This window comes from Pavona decussata, unplaced genomic scaffold (assembly GCF_977016875.1).
Source record: "Pavona decussata unplaced genomic scaffold, jaPavDecu1.1 SCAFFOLD_81, whole genome shotgun sequence".
Taxonomy (NCBI): domain Eukaryota; kingdom Metazoa; phylum Cnidaria; class Anthozoa; order Scleractinia; family Agariciidae; genus Pavona; species Pavona decussata.
In genome coordinates, this window is record NW_028145499.1 from 555,132 (window position 1) to 580,000 (window position 24,869).

At 38.5% G+C, this 24,869-nt stretch overlaps 3 protein-coding genes and 2 pseudogenes across 4 annotated transcripts in view; 1 reads left to right on the forward strand and 4 right to left on the reverse strand.

Moving 5' to 3' along the window:
• Nucleotides 1-598: 598 nt before the first annotated feature.
• Nucleotides 599-1,676, reverse strand: LOC146476080 (zinc finger MYM-type protein 2-like; annotated as a pseudogene).
• A 2,202-nt stretch (nt 1,677-3,878) lies between these two features.
• On the forward strand, nt 3,879-5,556 carry LOC146476081 (uncharacterized; annotated as a pseudogene). Its single transcript, XR_014865723.1, has 3 exons — nt 3,879-4,030; nt 4,159-4,215; nt 4,459-5,556. The product of XR_014865723.1 is annotated as an uncharacterized LOC146476081 (transcript).
• Nucleotides 5,557-5,706: 150 nt separating this feature from the next.
• LOC146476082 (uncharacterized) lies at nt 5,707-11,820 on the reverse strand. Its single transcript, XM_085115042.1, has 3 exons — nt 11,297-11,820; nt 10,910-11,202; nt 5,707-5,977 (listed from the first exon to the last, which is right to left on the reverse strand). Exons 1-3 carry the CDS (start codon nt 11,805-11,807, stop codon nt 5,858-5,860), a joined length of 924 nt encoding a protein of 307 aa, XP_084971168.1. The 5' UTR covers nt 11,808-11,820; the 3' UTR covers nt 5,707-5,857.
• Nucleotides 11,821-14,617: 2,797 nt separating this feature from the next.
• The window catches only part of LOC146476083 (uncharacterized), a 90,832-nt gene continuing 80,580 nt past the window's right edge, over nt 14,618-24,869 (reverse strand). Inside the window, exon 12 of the mRNA XM_085115008.1 lies at nt 14,618-14,923. Coding sequence (XP_084971134.1) covers nt 14,829-14,923 — 95 coding nt within the window. The 3' untranslated portion in view covers nt 14,618-14,828. The remainder of the gene's footprint in view (nt 14,924-24,869) is intronic.
• LOC146476084 (uncharacterized) overlaps nt 23,541-24,869 on the reverse strand; it is a 3,570-nt gene continuing 2,241 nt past the window's right edge. Inside the window, exon 2 of the mRNA XM_085115039.1 lies at nt 23,541-24,869. This exon is cut by the window's right edge and continues 932 nt beyond it. The gene's annotated coding sequence lies outside the window, so the exon portion shown is untranslated.

Sequence of the window (24,869 nt, forward strand, 5' to 3'; positions counted from 1 at the left end):
ATTTGTTTATTTTATACACACTGAGATTTTTCCGTGCTGAACAGGTTTGGTAAACATGTACACATAGCTCTCAAGTGTTTTATTGTTATAATGAAAGTACACAAAATGGAAGTACACGAAAATGTCACGTTATTTCAAAAATGAAAACAACAACAGCAAAATGGTTGGAAAAAGACAATTCATACGGTAATTTTCGTGTCTTAAAGTCATTTTAATCATTTTAGAAATCGAATATCAAGAATTTTCACACAACAAGTACAAAAATAAAGTATACGAATAAGAACTGAGGATATGTAACCACGCTAAAATCGTCTATTGCAAGGGAGGGCTATCTTTATCCGAAGAATCTAAAATGCTTTTCACACGCTTGAAGGTGTGCTTTCTTGTTGCTGAGTTTGCATTAGGTGACTGATTTACTGTATTTATGGAAATGTAAAAGGGTCATCCATGAAAGACTGCTCCACTTAATACACTTGCTTCATGCATTGTAGTACTGCTTGATGACTGAAAACTACAAGACAGAGTTTCAGCTTCACTCTCTGTAGCCAATGCTCGATGAAGTTTTGTAGCACGTTCAGTCAAGGTCGCAATCAGTATTTTAACATTTTTTTTTTTTTTGCTGTTGCTGAGATATGTGGCTATAATTGTTGATGCTTTGGACATTTCTGTGGCCTGAGAGCTGCATTATGTGACTAGAAGGTATGTCGCTGTCGTTTAGTTTTTGTATCATGCGTTTACGAGCGCTGTGATTTGTCAGTCTTTCACTTGAAAGGCCTCTTTTTTCCGCCATGGTTTTCATCAAACTGTTCAATTTGTTCTGACCCATTGCACTTGATTTAAACCACAGTTTATTTGACGAAGGTCTTTTTGTGTAATTTATTCCAAGATAGTATGGCACATCAGGTTTATTCATCGCGTCAAGTCACTTTTCGGAATAAATCTTGTAAACGGCAACTGGATCTCTTTCAGGTGGACCGTTTGCTGCTGCAAAAGCCTTCGGTTTAACAGCTCTGACATTACGAGGTTCCACTCCCGTTCTAGTTTTCGTTTGCCGTTCACAATACTCTAAGTATTCACTTCCGTCAGCTTCCATGTGAAGTTGCACGTCGCCCCAAGTCATCTGCCGATGTTTTTCACAGCCTCTTAGGCCAAAATGCACCGAATTGAAAAGCCACACTGTGTTTAGTAAAGCTTCGGCATTTGAGATTCCGAGTAAATTGTTTTCGTAAAGAATGTTTTCCTCCACATCAGTCAAAGCTTCAGCTCCGTTGGGTTTGTTCCCTTTTTCCTTCTTTTTACAGTTGTTTGCTGCGAGCTTCCAGGCATTTTCTCGCTTGATCAAACACAATGCCTTCGCCATAATACTCGCCGAGTACTTGTGTTCTTTTAAATACCGGTTGAAACTTGAAAACAACCCTCGAAGGCTTGATGGTTCATAGTCTTGGCCATCTTTTCTTTTCACACTAACAATGAATTCACTAACGTAGCGGTTGAGCCCTTCTGGTTGAATTTCTTCAACTTTTCTTTGTTCGTTTTTCTCCAGCAGAAATGCTGTAAGCAGCTTCACATCCCGCGCGCTGCCTTTTTGCTCGAGTGATTTTGTTTTCTTGGTCGGTAATATATTCTTTGATGGGTTTATTCAACGGTTTCAACCTACTGCCAGAACATTCAGCCATCAGTAGTTGTTTATTACAATGTTTTAAACTCTTCTAGAAGTGTCCTGCGAAAAAGCCGAAATCCCGGCGAGCGAGAAATTTAGAGCCGTAAAAAAGCTGGCGCCATCGACAAAGCTAGCACGTACATTGGAAATGTTGATGCGTTTTGACAGCCGCTTTCTGATTGGACGAAACGGGTTTTCCATATGTGAGAAAGTCGTTTCGCTGTTATCGTTGGCTGCGAGATTTTTTTGAACCCGGTTTTCAACAGATCAATTCTATCTGTAAGTCTCAGTATGTGTGAAATAAAGAGTTGTTCGAGTTGGGCGTTCGGTTAAAGTTGGCAGCACGCACAATTATCACAAGAAACACGAATATCAGAGTCAAGAGAGAACGTGGGCTCGCCATGTTTATCTCCACCAAATATTCCAAGCAATATAGCCGGTCACTTAGTGAAGAGTCTCACTGAAATTGCGATAATAAAACTAATTTGTTTCTTTTAACAGTTTTGTCGGCGTCAGGCAAGAGTTTTCACGTTTTCGGAATGAGTATTTTCAGAATGTGTTTTGCATAATATAACCCAGGAGAAATCACAGATCTAATCTGAAACAAAAGATACTTTCGATTTCTGTTTTCCTCAGCTCCCGTTCCTATCCATCGCCTATCGAAACATTGTTTCTCTTTGTTCAAGTTTTCAACCTCGTGGAAGCTTCAACTTGGAACCGTAAAGTTTGAGAAAGAACTGGAGTGGTTTGGCTTTAAATGGCGAAGTTTTCAATTCCCCAGACTGATTTACATTTCAATTCTCGATACAGTATTATTACAAAGCCGGGCGGTAGTTAGAACAAAGAACCTCGTCAGTCAATTAAGGAAACTGATTGTGTTGATGAAACACCAAAGATTGAAATATTTTGTCCACAAATTGCTGAATTTTGTGAAATTATTTTTTTACGCAAACTATTGGGTACGTGCCAGTACAAAATGGGAATCCCATGAGAATATTTGTTACGTTTTCTCGCATAATTGTGCGTGTAGATTCCTTTGAGAATGCTGCCAGTGTGATACTGCAATAACAGATTTTTCTTCAATTATTTGGTGAAGGGTAGCACATTCTTCTCCAGCCTTTGAAACGATATCCTCATTAACTGATTCAGAACCACATGGAGCAGAAATTTCTTCCTCAATAATGTAATTACTGCTTTTTTGGGCTTCATCGTTTAGATCTTGTTTGACAAAAGGGGACAACGGTTTATGTCCTCTCACACAATTCGAGAGATTGATGTTTTGTGATTAACACTGTGCAGCTTCATTTTATCATAGATCACGGTTGACGGAATGGCGTTCGGAAATTATACTGTTTGCTGTTTTACCAAAATAGCTTATAATTTTATCGAATTTTGCATTTAATACCTTTTTATCGATATATAGATTGTGGTGGCTTACTAAAAGACAGCGCGCGTACGAATTTTTTTCGGGAAGGCACCTGCGAAGATTTGTAGTAACCTTAAAACACAAACTTTTGCAAGCGTTTTTCGTCATTACTGTTCAAGTCCGGATATTTACAGGTTTGGACAGAAATGATTTAAAGTAGTAATAAAGAATTTCCGAGATACTTCTCTTTATGAATGCCAAAGTCTTATTTATAGTCATTTGTCTTGCATCCGCCATCTTGTATGTGACACGTCATTTGGTCATATACAAATTCTTATGCATTACCTCTTGGACAATCGCCCACCTCACCCCCCCCCCCCCCCTCCCCCACTCCAAAAAAAAATTTCAATGGTGATAATAATAATAATAATAATAATAATAATAATAATAATAATAATGATAATGATAATGATAATGATAATGATAATGATAATGATAATGATAATGATAATGATAATGATAATGATAATGATAATGATAATGATAATGATAATGATAATAATAATAATAATAATAATAATAATAATAATAATAAAAATAAAAAAAACGCGACCGAGAACTTAACTCGATGCCTCACGGCCCTATTAAAAAGATCGCGACCGAGAACTTAACTCGATGCCTCACGGCCCTATTAAAAAGATCGCGACCGAGAACTTAACTCGATGCCTCACGGCCCTATTAAAAAGATCGCGATCGAGAACTTAAAGGAGCACTGTCATGTAGATTTTCTGTATGTTGGTCAAAACTGCTCAAATATTTGACTAGAATCTCTTTTCTAACATATAATAGGGACCTTAAGATACCCTGGACGCGGCCTAGGAGGACGGCAACCGGAAGTAAATTCGCAAGGTCTTGAACTTAATTTGCATAAATGTCACGCCACTTGACGGCCTCCACCTCCGTTGCGGCGGCGACAAAGTTCATTTTGGCGGCCTCTCAGAAAGGTGAGTTAGTTTTGCGACTTTTTCCTATAAAAAACATGATTTGCACAACATTTGTAAACCTTTTTATAAGAAAATAGATTCCTAAATTGTTTGGTTCAAATTAATTTTAAATTGTTTTCATAATTCAGGCTTTTCGCGTGTTTATTGAGGGAAAAGCATCGAGTGTGAAGGAATCCGAAAAGCAGGTAAATTTCCTAGCACCAGAGTATTGCTTTATTTCTTGTTTTCAACTTCATTTTTATCTTCTGAAACTAATCAGCGGCAGGTTAGGACCGCTCTAGAAAATAATTTTGCATTATTTGTCAAAAACACACACACACACACACTGTGTGGATTTTATACTCATTATCTTCTTCAACTCGTGTTTTTATTTACCATCTAAAAATGGCGCCAAAGGCTTGATTGAAATTCTCTTTTTCTTCCTTTAGTGCGGTTATGGAATGGACAAACAACCACGACCTTGCTCTTGCTCGGGAGGTTTTTTTATTGGAACCTTTACGTCTAAAGGCGAGGACAATTGAAAGAGGAAAAGGGTGGCAAACAATAGCGGACAACCTCAATTCGCACGCTACATTGAAGTTTCTTGTCACAAAGAAATCGGTGAGGGAGCATCTTAAGCTTTTACTGGACAAGTATCGTGCAAGAATGCAGAAGGAACGGAGAGATAGTGGAGTGGAAGTAGAGCAAACAGAGCTGGACCAAGCCCTCGAGGAGATCAACGAGAAGTGGGAAGCAGCGAAAGAACAAGATATATTGTTGCTGAATAACAGGTAAAAGACAGAGGAAGACAGAGCGATGGGAGAGGAGGTTCGAAAGAAGGCGTGCGAAAAGCTGGGCGAAACGATGAAACGGAAAGAAGAAGGTGAGGGCTCATCAGAGCCGAAGAAGAAAAGGGCAAGAAAGGGTGGAAATGACACAATAGAGTTTCTGAGGGAAAAGGCAAACATTGATGTGGCAATGAAACAAGAAGAACAGAAAGCGAGAAGGGAGGAGCATGAGCGGCAAACAAGGCTGTATGAGCTAGCACTTGCTAATCAACAACAGCAGCAACAACAGAGCAATCAACTCATGAGTGTGATGATTGGCATCATGCAAAAAATTGCAGAAAAATAGGACGGTTAATTTTGTTTCAGATGAAAGCATTCAAGAAACATACTTTATTGTTTACTTCAGATTGCTTGTTTCTACTGTTCTACACTTGCTTTCATATATGATCCATGTCATGTTTTGAAGTTATAACAACTTGTTAAATTTGAAACGCTTGGTAGTATTTTGGGATAGAAATCCCTTTGTGTTCTTTGTTTTTTACATGTATGGTAACAGCAATAAAAACCATTGGTTGTTTTTTCATTGAGGTGGTTTTTATATAATTAGCCCAAAAAACTACTTTTCGAACATTACCATGAGTGCTTTTAACATAGAATGAAATGCACCAAATACATGATGAAGGTAAACTTATAGGCCAAGAAATAATAAACTGTTTAATTAGTTTCCTTCAATTTCTTTGAATATTTCATGGCCACAGAGTGAAATGGTAGGGTGTGTGTGTGTGTGTGTGTGTGTGTGTGTGTGGGGAGGGGGGGGGGGGGTGGGAGGGAGGGTTATTGAGCATAGTAGCCCCTACTTTTCCCTGGAAATGTTTAAATTGTTTGACAAGCATTGCCGTAAGACTTGAATGTTTTTGTTACCATTACCAAAGACAAAAACACAGGAAATAAACAGTAAACCAAGTACAAAATTAAATCGTCACGTGCACATGTTCCTCAAACCTTGTGTTTGGGCAATTACAAGTTACAAGCATAGCCTTACACATAACCTAGTACATTCTCATGCAAAATACTCCTGTAGTGTAGGTGGGGGAAGATCAAAAAACTCTGAGGTAAGATTGCCATATAAACAGGTGAGGGCATTTTGTAACGCAGCACATACTATGTAAAGTTTACCAATGTTTTTTTTTTTTTTTTATTGACAATATCTATATTACCCTTACAATACGTACAAATAATACTTACAGTACACTAGGATACAACGAAAGAAAAAAGAAAATACAATTACATTCACTACTATGGCTTGCTTATTTCCGTTACATCTTACAAAGTACAAAGAAAAGTAATATACAGCTCTAGGTCACAAACTTTTTGTCAATTAAAGGTTTCCATATATTGTTATAACGTTCATTTGTATTAGTTCTTGTTGATATTTGTTTTTCGATTTCAGCTTTGCTTATCACTATTGTTAGATAAGTACTAAAAGACAACGGTTCTTCATTAATACTGGAACAATATATATAGTATTTCGCAATTAGTAGGAGGTGATTAGTTAAATTACAAAGGTTGTCGTTATCTATGATACCATATAAGATTTTTGCGGTTGACAATTCTAGTTTTATGGTAGTATGAGTCTCATACCATTCCAGAAAGATTTTCCAGAACTCTGATACCACCGGACATGAAACAAGCATGTGTTTTAGATCTTGTTTTGTTTTTGAACATAAATAGCAAAGATCACTGCTCACTAGTTTAGCTTTAAATAACTTGCTTCTAGTAAAAACTATATCATGTAAGGTTTTGTACTGGAACATAGTTAACTTTATTTCTATAGTGATAGAGAAAGCTAAGTTAAAGTATTTGCTTATTTGGTCCAGTTTTAACCCATTGGCAATAAGGCGTTGTTTTGCGGTGGGTTCTTCAAATATATGCTTCACGAAACTTTTGTGTATGGCTTTGGTTGTTAGCGCTTTCAAGTTATCCCACGGTTGTGTAGGATGCTCTTGCTGTAGCCCCGTTCGCTTTATTGCCATTTTATATTCTTGTGGAATAGCGTTTATTAGTCCAAAATAGGTCAGAAAATTGGTATGTAGCTGATAACGGAGTTTAAACTCTTCATAACTAAGGAAATCTAGATTCGGGTCGAGAAGGTCTTTTAAGGTGTAAACTCCTTTATCAAACCAAGTACGGAAAAAAATCATCTTGTTATCAATTTTAATATCTTGGTTATTCCATATAATTGTTTTCTTTGTGCATGGCATTTTATTATTCTGCACATTCTTAAACTCAAACCAGTATTGTAACATTCTCTCATAAAAGAGTGGTAGCTCTTTGATGTTAAGATCCTTACTGTTACAGTTACAGGTTGAGAGGAAGGTTAAGCCTCCCAGGTGTAATGTGGCTTCATTTGGAATGACCGACCATGCTGAATTCTCGCTCAGGTGAAGTCGCTTTATCCAAATGGACTTTAGGGCTTTGTTCATTAAGGTAAAATCAATCATATTCAGACCCCCATTTTTGCGTTCGCCAATAATTGTGTTTTTTTTAATTTTGGCTATTTTGTTGTCCCAGATGAAATTGAAGGTGATTTTGTTTACCTGCTCACAGAAGTTTTTAGGGACTGGCAGTACGGATGAATTGTAAATAAGCTTTGAGAGACCCGCAGATTTCACAATGTTGATCTTGCCTAACAGAGTTAGTTTCCGTCTCTTCCAATTGTTTAAGGTCTTTTCCAAAACATCTAATTTTTCATAGAAATTAAGCTTATTACTAACCTTTTCCGAGTTTGAGAAGTATATACCTAAAGCATAAACTGAGTCTTTCGGCCACTTAACATTGAACGGGGTATCTTCTCTGTTTTTCCATTTTCCCAGCCACATTGCTTCTGACTTCGTGTGGTTAATTTTTAATCCCGAGCATCTTTCAAACTTTTCTAGGAGGTCAAGCAAGTGACTCATTGATTCCGGGTTTTTTAGAAAAACTGTTGTGTCATCCGCATACTGTGTGATTTTTATCTCGCGTGCTCCAACTCTAATGCCTTCAATGTTCGGGTTTTTTTTAATCGCAAGTGCAAGAATTTCAATACCAAGGACGAAGAGTGTGCCTGATAGTGGGCAACCCTGCCTGACGCCTCGCTCCAGCTTGAAGAAATCAGAGGCATAACCATTGTTTGTGACACAGCTAGTTGTGTTGGAATAAAAAGTTTGTATCCAGTTTTTGAAGTCAGGACCAAAATTAAGTTTGTCAAGAACCTTAAAAAGGAAATTCCATTCTATAGAATCAAATGCCTTTTCAAAGTCGAGGAAGACACCAAGACCGGGGAGGTTTTTTGCTGCGGTGTAGCTAATAATGTCACTAATGAGTCTGACGTTTTCACCAATATAACGTCCTTTGATATAGCCAGTTTGATCAGCGTTTATCAAAAGCGGCAGGACGGCTTCCAGTCTTTTTGCGATTGCTTTCGTGGCAATTTTGTAGTCTGTGTTTAAAAGTGAGATAGGCCTTAGATTGCCAAGGAGATTGGTCGGTTTGTCTTTTTTCGGTACTAGTGTTATGATACCTCTTCTTTGACATATTGATAATTGGCGTTTTTCGAAGCCATAATTTATGCTTGCAATAACATTTTGTTTAACGTAATCCGAGAAGAATTTGTAAAATTCGCACGTGAAGCCGTCTGAGCCTGGGCTCTTTCCATTGTCCATGTGTTTTAAAGCTTGGTAGCATTCTTGTTCGGTTAGAAAGCCTTCACATTTCTTAGATTGATCCTCATTAAGGGGTGTTAGCAGGTTGTTGTTAAAGAAAGCATCAAACTCGAAGTTGTTGGGATTAACATTTCTAGTAGAATACAGATTTTTATAAAATGTTTTCTCTTCTTCGAGTATTGTTTTTACGTCGTCAGTTTCTTCACCATTAGATAGTTTCAGCTTTGAGATCTTTTTCCGTAAGAAGTTTCTCTTTTCTAGATTGAGAAAGTACTTAGAATTTTTTTCTCCGTGCTCATACCATCGCGCTTTACTGCGCAATATTGTACCTTTAATTTTTCTGTTTGATATTTTTTCTAATTTTGCTTTTAGTGAATAATACTCGTTCAGCAAATTAGGGTCATTTCTAGAGGAACATAGTTTTTCTTGTAGATCATTTAGATTTTTTAGTAGTTGTTTTTCCTGGTCTTTTTCTGATCTAGCTCTTCTCTTGGAGTACTGCAGTGTGAAGCCTCTGATTTCCATTTTGATGACATCCCATTTCAGGCCAAGATCTGTGACATCCTTGTACTTTTCTATGAGAGCCGGAATGTTTACACACATTTTTTCTACATATTCTTTATCTTCTAACAAGCTTGCGTTAAATTTCCAGAAACCAGGGCCTGATTTTTTGCGTTGGTCGACCGATTGTATATTCAACATAATAGCAGAGTGATCTGAGAAAGGAGTATGCATAATATTACTTTCTTTTGTTAGATCAACTAAATCAGCTGTGATTAGGAAAAAATCAAGTCGGCTTTGAGACTTGAATGCTTTGTCATGCCATGTAAACGACAGAGCTTGGGGATTTAATTCACGCCAAATATCTGTGAGAGCGAAGTTAGAGCATAGATTTTCAATTTCGTTTATGACAGTATGTTTGTTCGAACGTTGTTTCACACTTTTTCTGTCTTTTGGCGTTAGCGCGCAGTTGAAATCCCCTCCAATTATCAAGTTGCACTCTGAAAATCCACTTAGAGTTTGATTTAAATCTTGATAAAACTTGATTTGCTGTGAAATGTCATTCGGAGCGTATACATTGGCAAGGACGAGGTTTTGATTATCTAGCTTGATTTCCAAAATTATTGATCTTCCGTTTTTGTCTTTGATACTTCTTATCACCTCTAATTGGTATCTTGGGTTAACAAGAATCATCACACCTTTGCTATGATTTGATCCATGGCTGTAGAAGATATTTCCACCCCATTCCGATCGCCAGATGTTTATAGATTGTTCGGTACTAAAGGTTTCTTGGAGGAAATAGCAGTGAGCGGTCTGCCTATGAAGCCACTTAAAGACTTTTCTACGTTTGATAGAATTATTTAAACCTCTTACGTTTAGCGAAACGATTTTTAAATTAATCGATGAAATTTCGTTATCCATCCTGCATTAATGTATTAAAGCAGTTACTAACTGACCTGAATTTGTTTGGACTTATCTTAAACCTAGGCTGTCGTATTTGAATAGCTTGCTGTAAAGCATACCTGTATCTATAAAAGTAGAATGTAAACACGGAATATATGCAATTGCCAAACAAAGTGTTTTTGTTACTTCTATACATAAAAGGAAAGTACGTACGAGACAATAACAAAAAGATGACAGCTATTATGTAAAACGCTCCTGAGGGAGTGCTGGGGTTAGCCGGTGTATGCAAATTCAGCTCTGTTTAGGTTTTTTAGAGTTATATATGAAACTGTACAATGCTCTTTTTGTTGATAAAAGTAATTGTAGAAAAACAAGGAATAAAGCTTTTGGGTAAAAGCATAGTTCCAAGAGGCAGAAATTGACTTACGTTGTGGTTTCAGTCTCCATTGGGCTCTCTTTTAAGTGCTCCGGTATGGTTCCGCAGGTAAATCTTTCTTCGCCTACAACAAGATGTCGATCAATAACTTTGGAATCAAATCCGAGTGCTCTGGCTTTTTTCATTACCTTGATCAAAAAGCGACGTTCCTGCTGAATTGCTTTAGCATAGTCCTGCGTAATGTAAGCATCTTGATATGTTGTGGAGTTTTTCAGATCTTTCTTCCTTGACCATACCAAGTCCCTGTCTTCGCGACACACAAATCTCGCAATAATTGGCCGCGTTTTTCCGACTGCAGGCTTTCCTACCCTGTGAACGGCATGAAATCTGACATTGGTGACATCTATTTTCAGTTCGTTTCGTATCAGATTGATAATCATTCCTTTGCAATCTTCCCCGCGATTCTCTGGTAGATTCATGAATTTCAAGTTTTCGCGACGCGTGTAGTTCTCTAAAGCAATGTTGTTTTCTTTTTCCACATTTAGAAGCAGCGTTGTTTTCTGTAATTCAGACTTCAGCTCGTCAATTTCCTTTTGTTGAGAGTCTTTGACGTCTTTGTGGGTTTACCAATGTTACTTAGCCCAATCTTCAGGTTTTTCTTAAAATCGATAAATTTAAAGTAATTTACAATATCACCAAAGAGCCACTCCACACAACTCCTTACAGAGCTCATTGAAGAATTGAATGCCTGCATTTGTGGAGTGAGAACTGCATTTCTGAAAGGAGCTTGAAGTTGTACCCTTAAGGGGTATGCAGGGTCCCCATAGATGCACATAGGATGTCCTGCTGGAGAATGTGCATACCACTGTAGCTGCTGAAGCAGTCCAGAATCACCCAACATGCTGGTATCATGCTTCTTTCCCTCTGAAATTCATAACAGTGAAAAGTTCTGAGTTTTTCTTATAATAACAAGGCTCTTTAGGTATTGGTTAAAATTGGTTTAAAAAAAAATACCCACCTACAGGTCCATACATATTTGCTATGATACCATTAGGTAGCGCCACAGACTGAAATTTCAGGGCATGTACCCTTTTGTGCCCATTGTACACAACTCTTTGATTTTCATCTGGACGTGCAATTGGCCTAACAGTACCGTCCACAAATCCAAAACAATTTTCAAGGGGTGCACCCTTTGCATACACAGCATCTGCATAAGTTTGTAGACGTGCAGGACTCAGAAGGTCGTGATTCCATTCCTTGATTCTCCGTCCATGGGTGTCATAGATAAAATCGAGTACCTTGTTGGTCACCATACTCAACACGGGGGCTGGTCTGCCAAATCGCGGTATCATATCTGAGTACCTGCAAGGGTACGAAAGCCTTCGAAGCAGAATACAGAGAGCTTCCATACCCTCACAAATGGAGCCCTGGTTACATACAAAAGTATCAGGTATTTGTAAACACTCTGCTAAAAGCGGCAGGTCGCTTTTATTCACGCGGAACTCTGCTCTGCACTCTGAATCTGCCATTTCTTCGAGGTTAGGGACCGATCGCTTATTACGTCCTAGGGGGGGGGGGGGGGGGGGGGCGGTGGTTTTCTAAAAAATCGAGTGTATGAAAATTTTGCCCCCCCCCCCCCCCAAAATCTTTCAAACAAAAGTTTTACTCCCCCACTGCGATGACAGTTTGGCCATAGTTGGCCTGGTGGTTGAATTGTTGAGAAGTTCCTGGGCACAACGCTTGGTTACATGAGGAAATCGCTAGCTCTCTGAATCTGAACTGGCAAGAGAAACAATCAGAAGTTAGGCGAAATTAAGTACAGGCGTAAGGTAATTAAGGTAATTAATTAACTTCTAAGTACATTGAACTTACTTAAGGTACTTACTTAAGGTAAGTAAGGTAATTCACGTACCTTAGATCATCTCTTCAATGTCTTGATAATAACGATGTTTTGTTATTGCTGGAGTCTATCCTCCAGTCGTCAAAAGAAGGTACACAGAAGGTCAAAGCAGCACGGGGTTTGAGAGCAGTACAGGAGCATTTGATGTATGGATGTGGATATATAGATTTTGAAGAAGCCTACAATCTCTATTCGTCTTCTAGTCAATTTTTTTGCCCAGATAAACAAGCCTTCAGAGATAAACTGCTTGATGGAATACACGGTTTGCCTGTCTACGTCATTACTCAACCTATTACGTGCAAGATCTTTGTCGCTCTGAAGAATAGTAGCGATATGGAGAAGTTTCTAGTCGATTTTACCAACTCTATGATTGATGAGAAGAATAATTGCTAAATACATTTAGTTGGTACCTTTTGTATGTCTTAAAATTTTACCCCCCTCACTTTTCGTACAAGGTAAAAAATTACCCCCCAAAAAAGAGCTCTTTTAAAAAAATTACCCCCCCTCAAAAAACACCGTCCCCCCCCCCCCCCCCCCCTAGGACGTAATAAACGATCGGTCCCCAATAAATCTTTCATACTCTTCATACGGTATTTCTAAGTTCTTTCAAAAGCTGCAGTCATAGAGAAGCACGAATTCCTCGTCAGAAATGATGTCGGCCAAATAGCATCCTGCTAAAAGCTCTCGGGTCTTCTTAAACGAAGTCATAACAGCGAAACCCCCTGGATCTCCGACTGAATCTGTTTGTTGTTACTCGTTTTGGCCACCGCTCGCACAACGCAAATCTTAAGGTTTGTTTTTTCCGCGTAAAGGTGGTGGTCACGACCCATGCCCTCTCGGATGTGACCGCGTTCTTCAAGGCCGCCGCGTCCAGTATCTTAAGGTCCCTAATTACTCTCAAAACACCGGCAGGGAATATGAAATGATTTCTCCGAGGATGAATAAACTAATAATCAGGTTTTGGCCATTTTTCCAAAATACTCAGAAAGAACTTGAAAAAATTGGCCAATTTTTTCAAGTTGCAACCCATTTCTATCCAAGCAATCCGCAGCCGAAGATGAATGATACTAGTTCCTGTGGACTAGTTAGGTTATAATTAACGAAACTGAACCATTATTTTAACGTTTACTTTGATATAAATATATTTTTTGGCAACTCAAAGTGACACTAAAAATAGGTAACATTGCCCCTTTAACTCGGTGCCTCACGGCTCGAGTAAAAATAATAGCAATAATAATAATAATAATAATAATAATAATAATAATAAGATAAAGTTATACACGAAAATTCGATGACATTTTCTTTCAGCTCAGACTTTCGTAACTGACTCAACACTGGAAAACTAATTCCTTTTCTTCTCTGAAGGGCAAAGATTTCGATAAAAATACTGAAATAAGTCAACAAGCATTTTCGTAAAACCTTGAAAATCATTTCGTAAATTCAGGGGGAAAATTCCTTTTCCTAAAATTTCCTGTCATTTAAATTTTTTTTTAAAGCATCTGGACAGGTCAATCTGTATTATTTTACGCTATCATGTCCTTAAAATTAACTGAGATCACAGGAGACAACATTTTACGGATTGTAAGTATTTTGCTTACATTTTCTTGTTGGGTTCACTGACAAATGACAAGTCTATTTTTATCGCATCTACCAAGGTCCGAAGAAATGAGCCGATATTATAATAAATTATATTTAATTATATATTATATATTATAATAAATTAATGGACATAACTGAAAGGGAAAACCTTGTTGAGATAGGTTTGGCAGTGTGTTGTTCTGATTGATTTTTCAGTCACCACTTGGCTCTCAGCCTGAAGCGCGCAATTAAGTCACAAAACTCTTCATTCTTGTTGTTGAACATGTTGTTGATAAGCCATCAAATTCAAACCACGAGAAACAAATTAAAAGTGTTAATAAGACAGTAATCCCAAGCCTGGAAATACGTCAACGAGAAGCAAGACGTTTGACTGCCCGTAGATATCATATTCGTTATGACATTTGCTTTTCTCTGTCAACGTCTCGGAAGAAATGGCGGAAATTGCACTTTCTTTTGATTAGCACCTATTTTTACTTGTTTTTGTCTGCTAGTCGATCAATCTCCAGAATTTTCTACCTTAGTCTCCAGATTTTCGGTGTTTTGAGGTTGGGAGATCTGGTATTCGCAATTTACACGGTTTAAGGGCTGGGAAGCAGGATTGAATGACAAGCATGGTAAATAAAACACCAAAACCTTTTATTAACGTCTTCTTGTAACTGTTACATTTGTTCAGGAAAGCCATTAACATCGCACATCAGCAGAGCGTTACGTTCACAAAACTGGTTTGATTTGAGATTTCAGCCTATTTATAAATAACCCTTCCATGTAAACAGTATATGAAAACAAAAGAAGAAAACTGCCGATCACTCAGGGACAAGAGAAGTAATGCTGTGTTTAACTGCCTACAACAATACCAACACAAAAGCTGAAAGCACGCTTAGTTTTAAGCATTAACTGGCTTGATTTTCATCTCAGCTCGTTTGGCGGAGTAGTAATGACCCTTCCAGTGCTTCCAGTTCACACCGTCACCGACCGAAGAGTGTTTGCCCTTAAGATAGCGGCCGTTCAGGTTGGAGTGGTGACAGTACTTGTACCACCAGGCTCCCTTGTATCACGTGGCACAATTCCCAACATATCTGTCGTTGTCTCGATCTTTGGTGCTGAACGCCATGCCACGATGATAAGAAAGCGAGTCACCAGCAGTTCCTAGGCAAACAAAAAAGAGAAGAAGCGTATGGCGTAATAACATGTCATAAGATATTAGTGGTCTTTAAATCTTTCATCAGCAATTCCAAAAACCAGATTTTTCATACATTTTACATTTATTTATTTCTCCCCCATTAAATTTTTTCACAAACGTTACGTCATAAAAAGACCAGCTCCTCGGCCTCATTCACGCCTAGGTAGCTTTATAATAGTTGCACTTACATCGCAGAGCTCATCACTGGGTTCGAATACCGTTCAAGCCTGAATTTTTTCAGACTGCTAAACGTCTTTCATCCGCAGTTCAAAAGATGACATTTCATATCATAATTCTTATTCCGAATAACGTTACTACAAGCAGTTTTTTTTTTCAAAATTAGAAAATATGTAATAATCAATCTATCAAATAAGCAGCCTTTTATTACTTTATCCCCAAAATAAAGTGAATAACAGACAGTTAATGTAAATTGCAAAAAAAGCAAAAGAGAGGTATCAAGAATATTGTCTGTGGTCTGTGGTCTATGATCACTATTCATGTACGGAACATTGTTATCTTTAGTTCTTGTATCTGTTAAGAGTTTGAATTTATCCTTTAAACAAAGCGAATATTTTGAATTAATGAACGTTCTCAATAATATACATATTTTAAACAAAACTTCAAAATAACGCTGATTGAATATAGCCTTCTATCTGATTATCCAATTATTATTGTATACCTACCAGAGTATGAACCAATACTCAGCTTGTATTTGCTTCTTTCATCACCAACACCAAAGGAACTGTACTCAGCATATGTTGTATTTCCGCTCCAGTCTTCAAGATCCACTCGAAGCTTGTTTCCTTCTTTTGTCAAGCGACGAATCTTGTCCTTTCCAAGCCAAAATTCCCCATGGAGATTTCCAAAACCTTGTGTGTAGTTGTCCCAGCCGCGATCATACAAGATTTTAAAGCATCTTTTGAACAACGTTCTTAGTAATGTCGAGCATTTTTTTTAAACTGGCTAATTCTTGTGATGGTCTCCAATTCTTGTTTAAATGGAAACCTTAAAACTTTTCCTGAGTCTCCATTTGAGCTGAGAAGGAGGCGGTCGGAACGGGGGATGGGGGGGGGGGGGGGGGGTGTTGGTGGTGGGTATTTATGTATTGATTTTCAAGACCGCAAATATCTGGAAGCGGTAGTTAAGAAGATGAGGCGTTCGGTGTTCCGAAGGTCAAAACTGCTCTTAAAATTTCGGAATTTCTTATAGCGCAGCAATTGAGTTCCTTCTTTTCGCGTCCTGCTTACGACAAAAACCTTCGAAACGATTCATCCTCTGGATGACGACATCTAGGCATCTCAAAGAGAAGAAAATACCACGGCCTGACAACAGATTGCTTGGTCTTGCTTGAACAACCCATAAAAAATGACCAGTGCGGCATCTGCGCCATGATTAAGAACGGCATAAGCCTGGAACTAACGTGAAATTCTTCAGTTGCGTATCAGAGAACTTTCAACTAGAGAATTATGAAACTCCGAAAGAAACCCAGTTTGTCCTATAAATAAGGGTCAATAAGAAGAAACACCCGCTTATTCCCCACCCCCCCCCCCCCCCCCTTTTTAACTGAGCCCATAATTAAAGGGAAAAAAGGAGATTTTTAAACTCAAAAACTGTTTTTCAGTTAGGGTTTAGTTCACTGGTGGGAGGCAACAATTTAGTTGTATTCCCCGCGCTACCGGAGGCGTTCTTTGTGTCACGCTAATCACAAACGGCATCGAATGAAAACGACCGTGCGGCCGTGAAATCTCGAATAAAAAGCTAAAAAAAATACTTCCAATCGCCGTAAAGGATTGAAATTTGGTAACATGAGTAAGAAGGTCATATTCTACACGAAAATGCAAAAAGATGGAAAACGAAATTTTCGTCCTAGGGGAACTTTAAGGTGGCCGAATACAGTTTTTAGTGTACAGGTGTTAGAAGACGTTATTTGGAAACTTTGCACTTCTGGACGCCCAAAATTGATATGGTGTAAGACTTATTAAGAAGGAATGTATTTTCGTTCGTCTTGTTGACCTAAGTACCGTTTCCATGGCAACGCAGCAAACTATTAAACGTCCATAAATAGTAGGTTTCCTTTATTTTTAGAAGATATACTCATTAGATTTTTTCCATTGTTTGTATTCAGAAAAACTCACAAAACACTGACACATTTGCACTACTTTCATATAATTTTAACAGAGAGATCTCCTGTAAATATTGATTTTGCATTTTAATGTTTTGTGAAGATACCCTCTGTTAGATTAAGGTTTCTCTTTGTAGGAGAGTTACGCTTTTAGGGAACTTTTTTCATGCCAAATGTCACGAAATTCTAATGAGCGGTTCCTTAGAAAACAGTTCATTTCCACGAAAACAACCAGTCACAATTTTTGGGTCAAATGCGCATGCGTGGCTTTAATTGGGTTTCATGGCAAATACGAAAAGCATGCAAAAGGTCTTGGTGAACGACTTTTTTGCTCGGAAAGAGAAGAAAAAGAGTCCAGAAACGAGAAACTTAGTTATTTAGGATCAAAACTTAACTTTATTATCCATTTCATGTAAAATCGAGGGATCACTTTATCGACCGCCGTATTTGCGTACCACAACCCTGGCGCGCGCTTAATAGCATCACTAACAGCATCTGTAAAGCGCGTGCAAACTGTGTTCGGCCACCTTAAAGTGCCCCTAACCCTTCAATTTGTTTTCTTTTGGTAGATTTCCATATCTTTCAAGAACTCATTTTCGAAAAAATTTTTGAGAAATATTGAATCCTTTTTTTTTTACGAGCGCTAGAAGTGAAGGCAGTCTTGTCGATATTTTCACCTATCGTTCGCATTAGTCCCCCACTCGGCCAAATATGGAGCGTGACGTAAGAAAAGGACATCGTGCAAAAATATCCGAAGATTCGCGGTAATGCTTCAATTGTAAACAGAGAAAATGGTTGAAAAATGTGTGGTTTTTGGATGCAGCAATTCTCGAAATGTAGAGAAAGGAATCAGCATGCATAAGATTCCTTCTGAATCCTTCTGGTGTCCTTTTCTTACGTCACAGCTAAGAAAATGTCAAATATCGGACGCTTCTCATTGGCTCGTTCCTAATGAGCCCACAAGAGAAAAATTTGTCCAGCGGGGCTTAAAGGGCGCAAAAATTTAAAATTTCAGTAACTTTTAACGCTCGTAAAATAAAAAGGATTCAATATTTCTAAAAACTTTTTTCGAAAATGAGTTCTTCACAGACATGGAAATCTACCACAAGAAAACAAATTGAAGGGTTAGGGGCACTTTAAGATCGTTGGAGAATAGATGGTGACGCCGAGGATTTTTGCGTTTTCAACCACGGACAGATCTTTGCCATTAATCAAAACTGGATCGAAGCTGTGTTTGTTCAATTCTGATTTCCTTGTATTTGTCTTCATTAAGATGCATACGTTGATCCTTGGACCGATCCATTTCTTTATTGGCCGCTTTTTGGATCTCACTAGATGCACCGTGTTGAACTATTTCCGCAACAGTGGTGTCGTCAATGTATTTCCAAGTGAGAACGTTAGGTATGTTGAGGTCATTAGTCATGAGTAAGAAGAGCCATGGTCCAAGCTTAGTCCCCTGAGGTACATCTGCTGGAACTTGACCCCATTCTGAGAAACATTGTTCAGAGAGTTTGACGCGCTGTTGTCTGTTGTCTGTTGTTAGGTCGAACGCCTTTCTGTACACTCAATTATGCCGTTTTCAAAAAGAATATTAACCCTTTTGAAGGGACTTAGTCGAAAGAATAACTTCTAGAAAGCACTTGACAGTTGAAACAGTGGAAAATGGACAGCTCGCGGCGAAGAAAATTTGGTTTAACTAACCCAGGGGCGGCGGAGAAGACTCCTCAAATTTTGGTACCAAAATCATCCAACAAAAATTGACGTCACATCCACTCAAATTGGCGCCCAGCAGCCTGTCTCGGCGATGTCGAATGATGGCGTCTGGGTCGGTCATGATTTCTTCGGATTTTTTAGCCATTAGTATCGGGAAATGTGAACTGTGGATATGAAAGATGTTGTAAAGATATTGCTTCGACTTCATGAGCAAGGGTTTTCCAAAGAAGTGATTTTTTTCTATTGTTTTGACGGAAAATACGAGACAGCTAAGCGTCGTGTCATGGCGAAAATTTCACACTTTTAAAACGAGTGGTGTTCAGACGTTTGGCTCTTGCGGTTTCTGGTCGTTCGAAAGCTGAAATTATAATAACCTATCCCGTGTGCAACATAATGGAGGAGACATCGTTGGTCATAGTTTGCACTGTTAACATCGGGAACCTAATTATCTCTAGCCTCGACGTGAAGTGTTGGCGCCCTTTGTCATTGAAGCTGTTCCAGTTGTCTTCGTTGTAAGGGACTCGTAATCTATGAGGTGAGTAAATAGTTATCTTCATTTCCAGTTCTTTTCTGATGTCGTGAGTACCTTTACATTTGGGCTTTAGAGTCATAAGTCGGTTTTGTGCTTCGTAGTTCTTTAATAAAGAAAAGTTCAATAACCACACAAACAGTTCAAAAACTTCACATCAGTTTAGTGATAGTAGACCTCAATATTATTGTAATAATAGTTGTAGGTGAAATGTTTTTTTATTATTAATATTTCACTGGGAAAAGTAAGAGGAGAGGGGAGGGCAAGTACCGCAAGGATAAAACAAATGCGCTGGTAATTCAGCTGAATGAAATGAAACAACAACTTGTCAATTTGACAACACGGTGCGACAATTTTGAGAAGAAATCTTTCTCTTTAAATCGGTTTAAGAATGATAAGTCTATGGGATTTTACACTGTATCCGCCGATGGCGAAATATTTGAGGCGTTGTACAATTTTTGTGACTCTGGTGAGGATGGCGAAAATATTCTGAGATAATGTCGCGGAGACTCTTGCAAAGGAATGTCAACGAAGGCACAGCTCGCGCAATTGAGGTCTACTGTCACTGAAGTGATGTGTGGTTTTTGAACTGATTGTGTGGTTATTGAACTTTTGATTTTTCATTGAATTGAACAGAACTCAATTTCCTTGTCAAAATGAACTTTGAATTTCATTGGTTCAAAGGAGACATTGTTATTAGAACTTAATGCATGGGTCCATTTCTGCTGCTAGCAAACCTCTATGAATTCACAATATTTTTTACTTTATAGTACAAATGTATAAAAAAGCCTTAACCCATGAGCACCCTCCAAGTGGTAAGAGTGCAGATGAAGTTAAGGGTGAAGGTGTTGTTTCTTTCAATACTTGAGAAATGATGTCATTCACAATTAAATGCTATTTAATTTAGTGTTTAACAACTGTCTCACACTAGCAACGCGAACCAGGCCACTCAGATACATTTTTTGACTTAAGCCCCTCCTCAAGCCCGCACTTGCAGGACAACATGATATGATTATGAATGCATTTCAGATAAGAGAATTGCTATTTATTAATTAAACGTCACTTGCGTCTTTATTAAAGAACTACGAAGCACAAAACCGACTTATTACTCTAAAGCCCAAATGTAAATGTACTCACGTCAGCAGAAAAGAACTGGAAATGAAGATAACTACATTTACTTACCTCGTAGATTACGAGTCCCTTACAACGAAGACAATTGGAAAAGCTTCAATGACACAGGCTTCCAACACCTCACGTCGAGGGATAATTAGGTTCCCGATGTTAACAGTGCAAACTATGACAAACGATATCTCCTCCGTTATGTTGCACACGGATAGGCTATTATAATTTCAGCTTTCGAATGATCTGAAGCCGCAAGAGCCAAACGTCTGAACGCCACTCGTTTTGAAAGTGTGAAACTTTCGCCATGACACGACGCTTAGCTGTCTCGTATTTTCCATCAAGACAATAGAAAAAATCACTTCTTTGGAAAACCCTTGCTCATGAAATCGAAGCAATATCTTTACAGCATCTTTCATATCCACAGTTCACATTTCCTGATACTGATGGCTCAAAAATCCGAAGAAATCATGACCAACCCAGACGCCATTATTCGACAAGGCCGAGACAGGCTGCTGAGCGCCAATTTGACCGGATGAGACGTCAATTTTTGTTGGATGATTCGGATACGGAAAAAGTGCCAGGTGAGTTCCAGGTCGTTCCAGGCTGTCCTGAGTGTTCTCAGCCCCTCCCCTGGACTAGCCAGATTGTGTTTGCAATGCGGCAAGGAAAGGTTAAGCTTAAGCTTTAAAAAATTAGCTGCGCTGCAGGCTTTGTCGAACTGGTGTCTAAACGTTACTGGAGATCCACTTAAAAAAGTTAAAGGTTTGAATGTCAATTTCTTCTTAAAGTTTTGGTGTCCATTTAGGAAAACGTTTTTTGTCTGTCTTTAATTTTTGTCTTCAACAACAACATTGTCCCTCTGAGTCAGATATGTAATCTGGCCCGGGTCATGACGTGTACCAAAAGCAATTTCCGGCATGATCTTGAATAATGTAATGCAATCGATAAATAGAAAATATAAATAGCCCTGAATAGCGCGTGAGTCAGATATGTATCTGCCCCGTCATGACGTTTTCAGAAAGAAACTTCCGGTATGATCTCGAGTACCGTAACACAATATCAGTATCAGGCACAGCATCACGCGTAAATACCACTATAGGCATCTTGTTTAGTTTTTTCTATTTTTTTTTTCATGGTAGCTTCAAGTCTGTACATTAATTGATTCATTAAACTCTACTCTCACCTAGAGGGGATCTATTGTTCTGATTGTATTTACAACAAAAACGGCCCAATCAAAATTTGTTATCAGCGCTTATTTTTCAGTTGGCTCGGTTTCCTTTGTTCTTTCCGGTTGAATATATTCAATAGCCCCTGTCAATTACTAACTGTCTGAAAAGCTGGGTGCGGCCTTGGTTGTAAAAGGGGAGGGCGGAGCTGAAAACAATAGCTGATAACAACGGACGAGGGAATTATGACGAGGGGGGAATATATATCCCCCCCCCCCCCCCTCGCCATATACCGCTCGACTTATTCTCCTTATTTAGTAATCTCAAACATTTCAACGAGTTCTTAATCGTTTATTATTAAAGAACAAATGAACAACATAACTTTTACTCCTGCTACTACTACTAGTAATTAAATAACAGGCGCAACAACAAACTCAAACTTATCTTCTTGTCGACTACTAGTTGGAAGGGAGGTTCTTTCATCGGCGACCACTCATTCCATACTCGTACTGTCCCACTGGTAGCTTTCTTTACAGTTGCAGGAATACGACCACTAATCCGTTCGGCAAAGACAGTGTAAGAAGTTTTCGGTTAAAAAGACTTCATCTTAACAATCGCTCATCGTTGTTTCCTCGCGGAACGATAGCCAACTGCAAACTATTTCGAAAATTTAACAGCAGTCGCTCAACCACGTGTAGTGTACTGAATGCAGTGATAATGCAAGAGTGACAAAGATGTTTACCACGCATGCCAGCAGACAAAAGCAATTGTTTATCCAAATTGTTGTGTGAATAATCCAAAGTTCAGAAAACAGTTGAGAAAAACATCTTTACGGCCGAAATCTCACTGCCTACTACTGCCATTAAAAAATGATATGTATTACACTTCCACCTAGTATAAAAGGTTTAAGGTCCTTGTTTCTATCAGGAATCCTCACCAACCTAATACATATCACATATCCCTCGGGGATATGTGATATATTCCCCTCGTGGCGTGCCCTCGGGCTACGCCCTCGGGCACGCCACAAGGGAAATGTATCACATATCCCCTCGTTCCAGGCCAATAACTCTTACGTATATCACGAGGGAGGAGACCGCCTCATCCCTACCTGTGTGACGTCAAATCATTATTTGATTTATTCATCAAACGTGGATTAAATTCTGCTCTGTCCTAGTGGCGGCCATATTGTTTACATGTTTTAGACTTAATTACTAGAGTTGTAGCTAACTCTAAGCAGCCAACGAGCTTAGAAAACAGATGTTACCTCACGTGGCTCTTTTTTCTTTTCTTTTCTGAAAGAACTATAATACATTGGTCAGTGAGGTGTGGGGGCAATGTAAGCGTTTTGAATATATCAGCCGAACGTCTTACTTATGAATATGACAGAAGGATTGGTCGTTATTATTAATTTTACCTTTCCAATTTACTTCAGAACATTTATTGACGGGTTAGGGGAATGGTTTAATCTGAATTGGCTAATTGCTCGACGCAATTGTAATTTTAAACAAGGTAGGAAATTGTTCTGATTATTTTCAATCGTGGAAGCGCAACATTTCTGAACAGGTATTGGTTTGGTTAGAAACAATACATCCTACAACGTCGTGATTAAGGCGTTGCACATTTTCCAAGAGATTACCAACAATAGCTTTTATCAGGGAGCTTTTACACCCGCAAGTGAAGAGTATAATTAATTCGAAGTTGAACGAGCCAAGGTCTAATGTACACGAATATCGTCTTCTTTAAATTAAATGGCAGACATTTGAAACAGATGTTTATGTAAGTAAATTAGGTTGGAATGAAACTTAAATTACTTAACCTTTCCTTTTTAACTCGGCCTAATCTATATCGGGCTTTTTATTGCCCGTCGATCTGGGTTAAGGGGAAGGGCATAGAGTAGGATGGGAAACTTTCCTTTGAAACCTGCATTAGCTGACGTAACGTGCGAATTACGTCATAATCTTCAAACAGCCGCCTTCGTATCACGTTGATCAACCTATTTATATTTTTTATTTCCCCGAAATCAGATATCAAGCAAATCTGACCTAAAAATTCTCAAAACCAATAGCGAAACACTAAATAATCTAATGGTACAAAAATTACCGTAGGAGATTTGTTGTTTATTCAAGAATGGTCCAATTTCTGAAAACCTGCCGGTCAATATAGTTTATGTCAACGCCATTTCATTAACATAATTACCCCATCACAACCAATTCCTTACAAAGTAATTTCACGAACAGTTGCCAAGTTTAGTGGCTTTTGCCCACATGTTAAACAAAGTCAGGAGCCCTTATTGGAAGAACTCGGATTTCTTTTCAGTGGCGGATCCAGGAGTTTTGGAGAGGGGTGGCTGACCTGACAGAGCGATAGCGGAAATTACGATTATAAACAATAGCACTACAGTCGAACCTGTATATAACGGCCACCCTCGGGACTTGAGTAACTGGCCGCTTAATACAGGTGGCCGCTTAATACAGGATCACTTAAAATACTCACTGAGCGTGGTCTAATTTCAATTTTAAAGGAGTATCATACAAAAACACTTCATGCAAGGAAACAATAGGACAATCAACACTCTTTCAAGTGATCAATACTTTAAACAAAGTTCAGTGCCAACTTGTAGCTTAACGGTATAATATACGTCACATTGTGTAGAAGCACTATACATTAAAATTGTCCTCTACTCTCCTACGGTATACAGTGCTCTATTTCTATGACTTACAGTTCACAACAAAATATCCCATTCCGTCATTTCATAGTTGTTACGCTCAATGTTCAATGTCACAAGAGGAATTTCTTGCTAAAGAGTGAAGCATATTCAAAACAAACTTTTTTTAGCGTTCGTGATATGGTACTGTACTTCAGCACATTGCGGACATCTGAAAAGCGCTAACTATATTAAACGGCCGGGTATCAGCTTACAGTAGCTTTGTACATGTTATTTCTTTCTAGTGATGCTGGATCGCATTTTAAACACTAAAATACCGCATTAAATAACATATGGCTTAGTTTCCATTCAGGGGTGGCCTCTTAATACAGGTAAAAATAACAAAGAAAGACAAACATAGGACTGCTACAGGGTGGCCGCGGCCACTTAATAGAGGTGGCCGCCTAATACAGGTAACAAATACAGCGTTTGTATGAGCAAACATTCGGTACTTTAAAAACTGATCGCTTAACAGAGGGTGGCCGCTTAGTACAGGGCCGTTATATACAGGTTCGACTGTATATCGTGATTTTATTTGTAGAGTCAAGATATATTT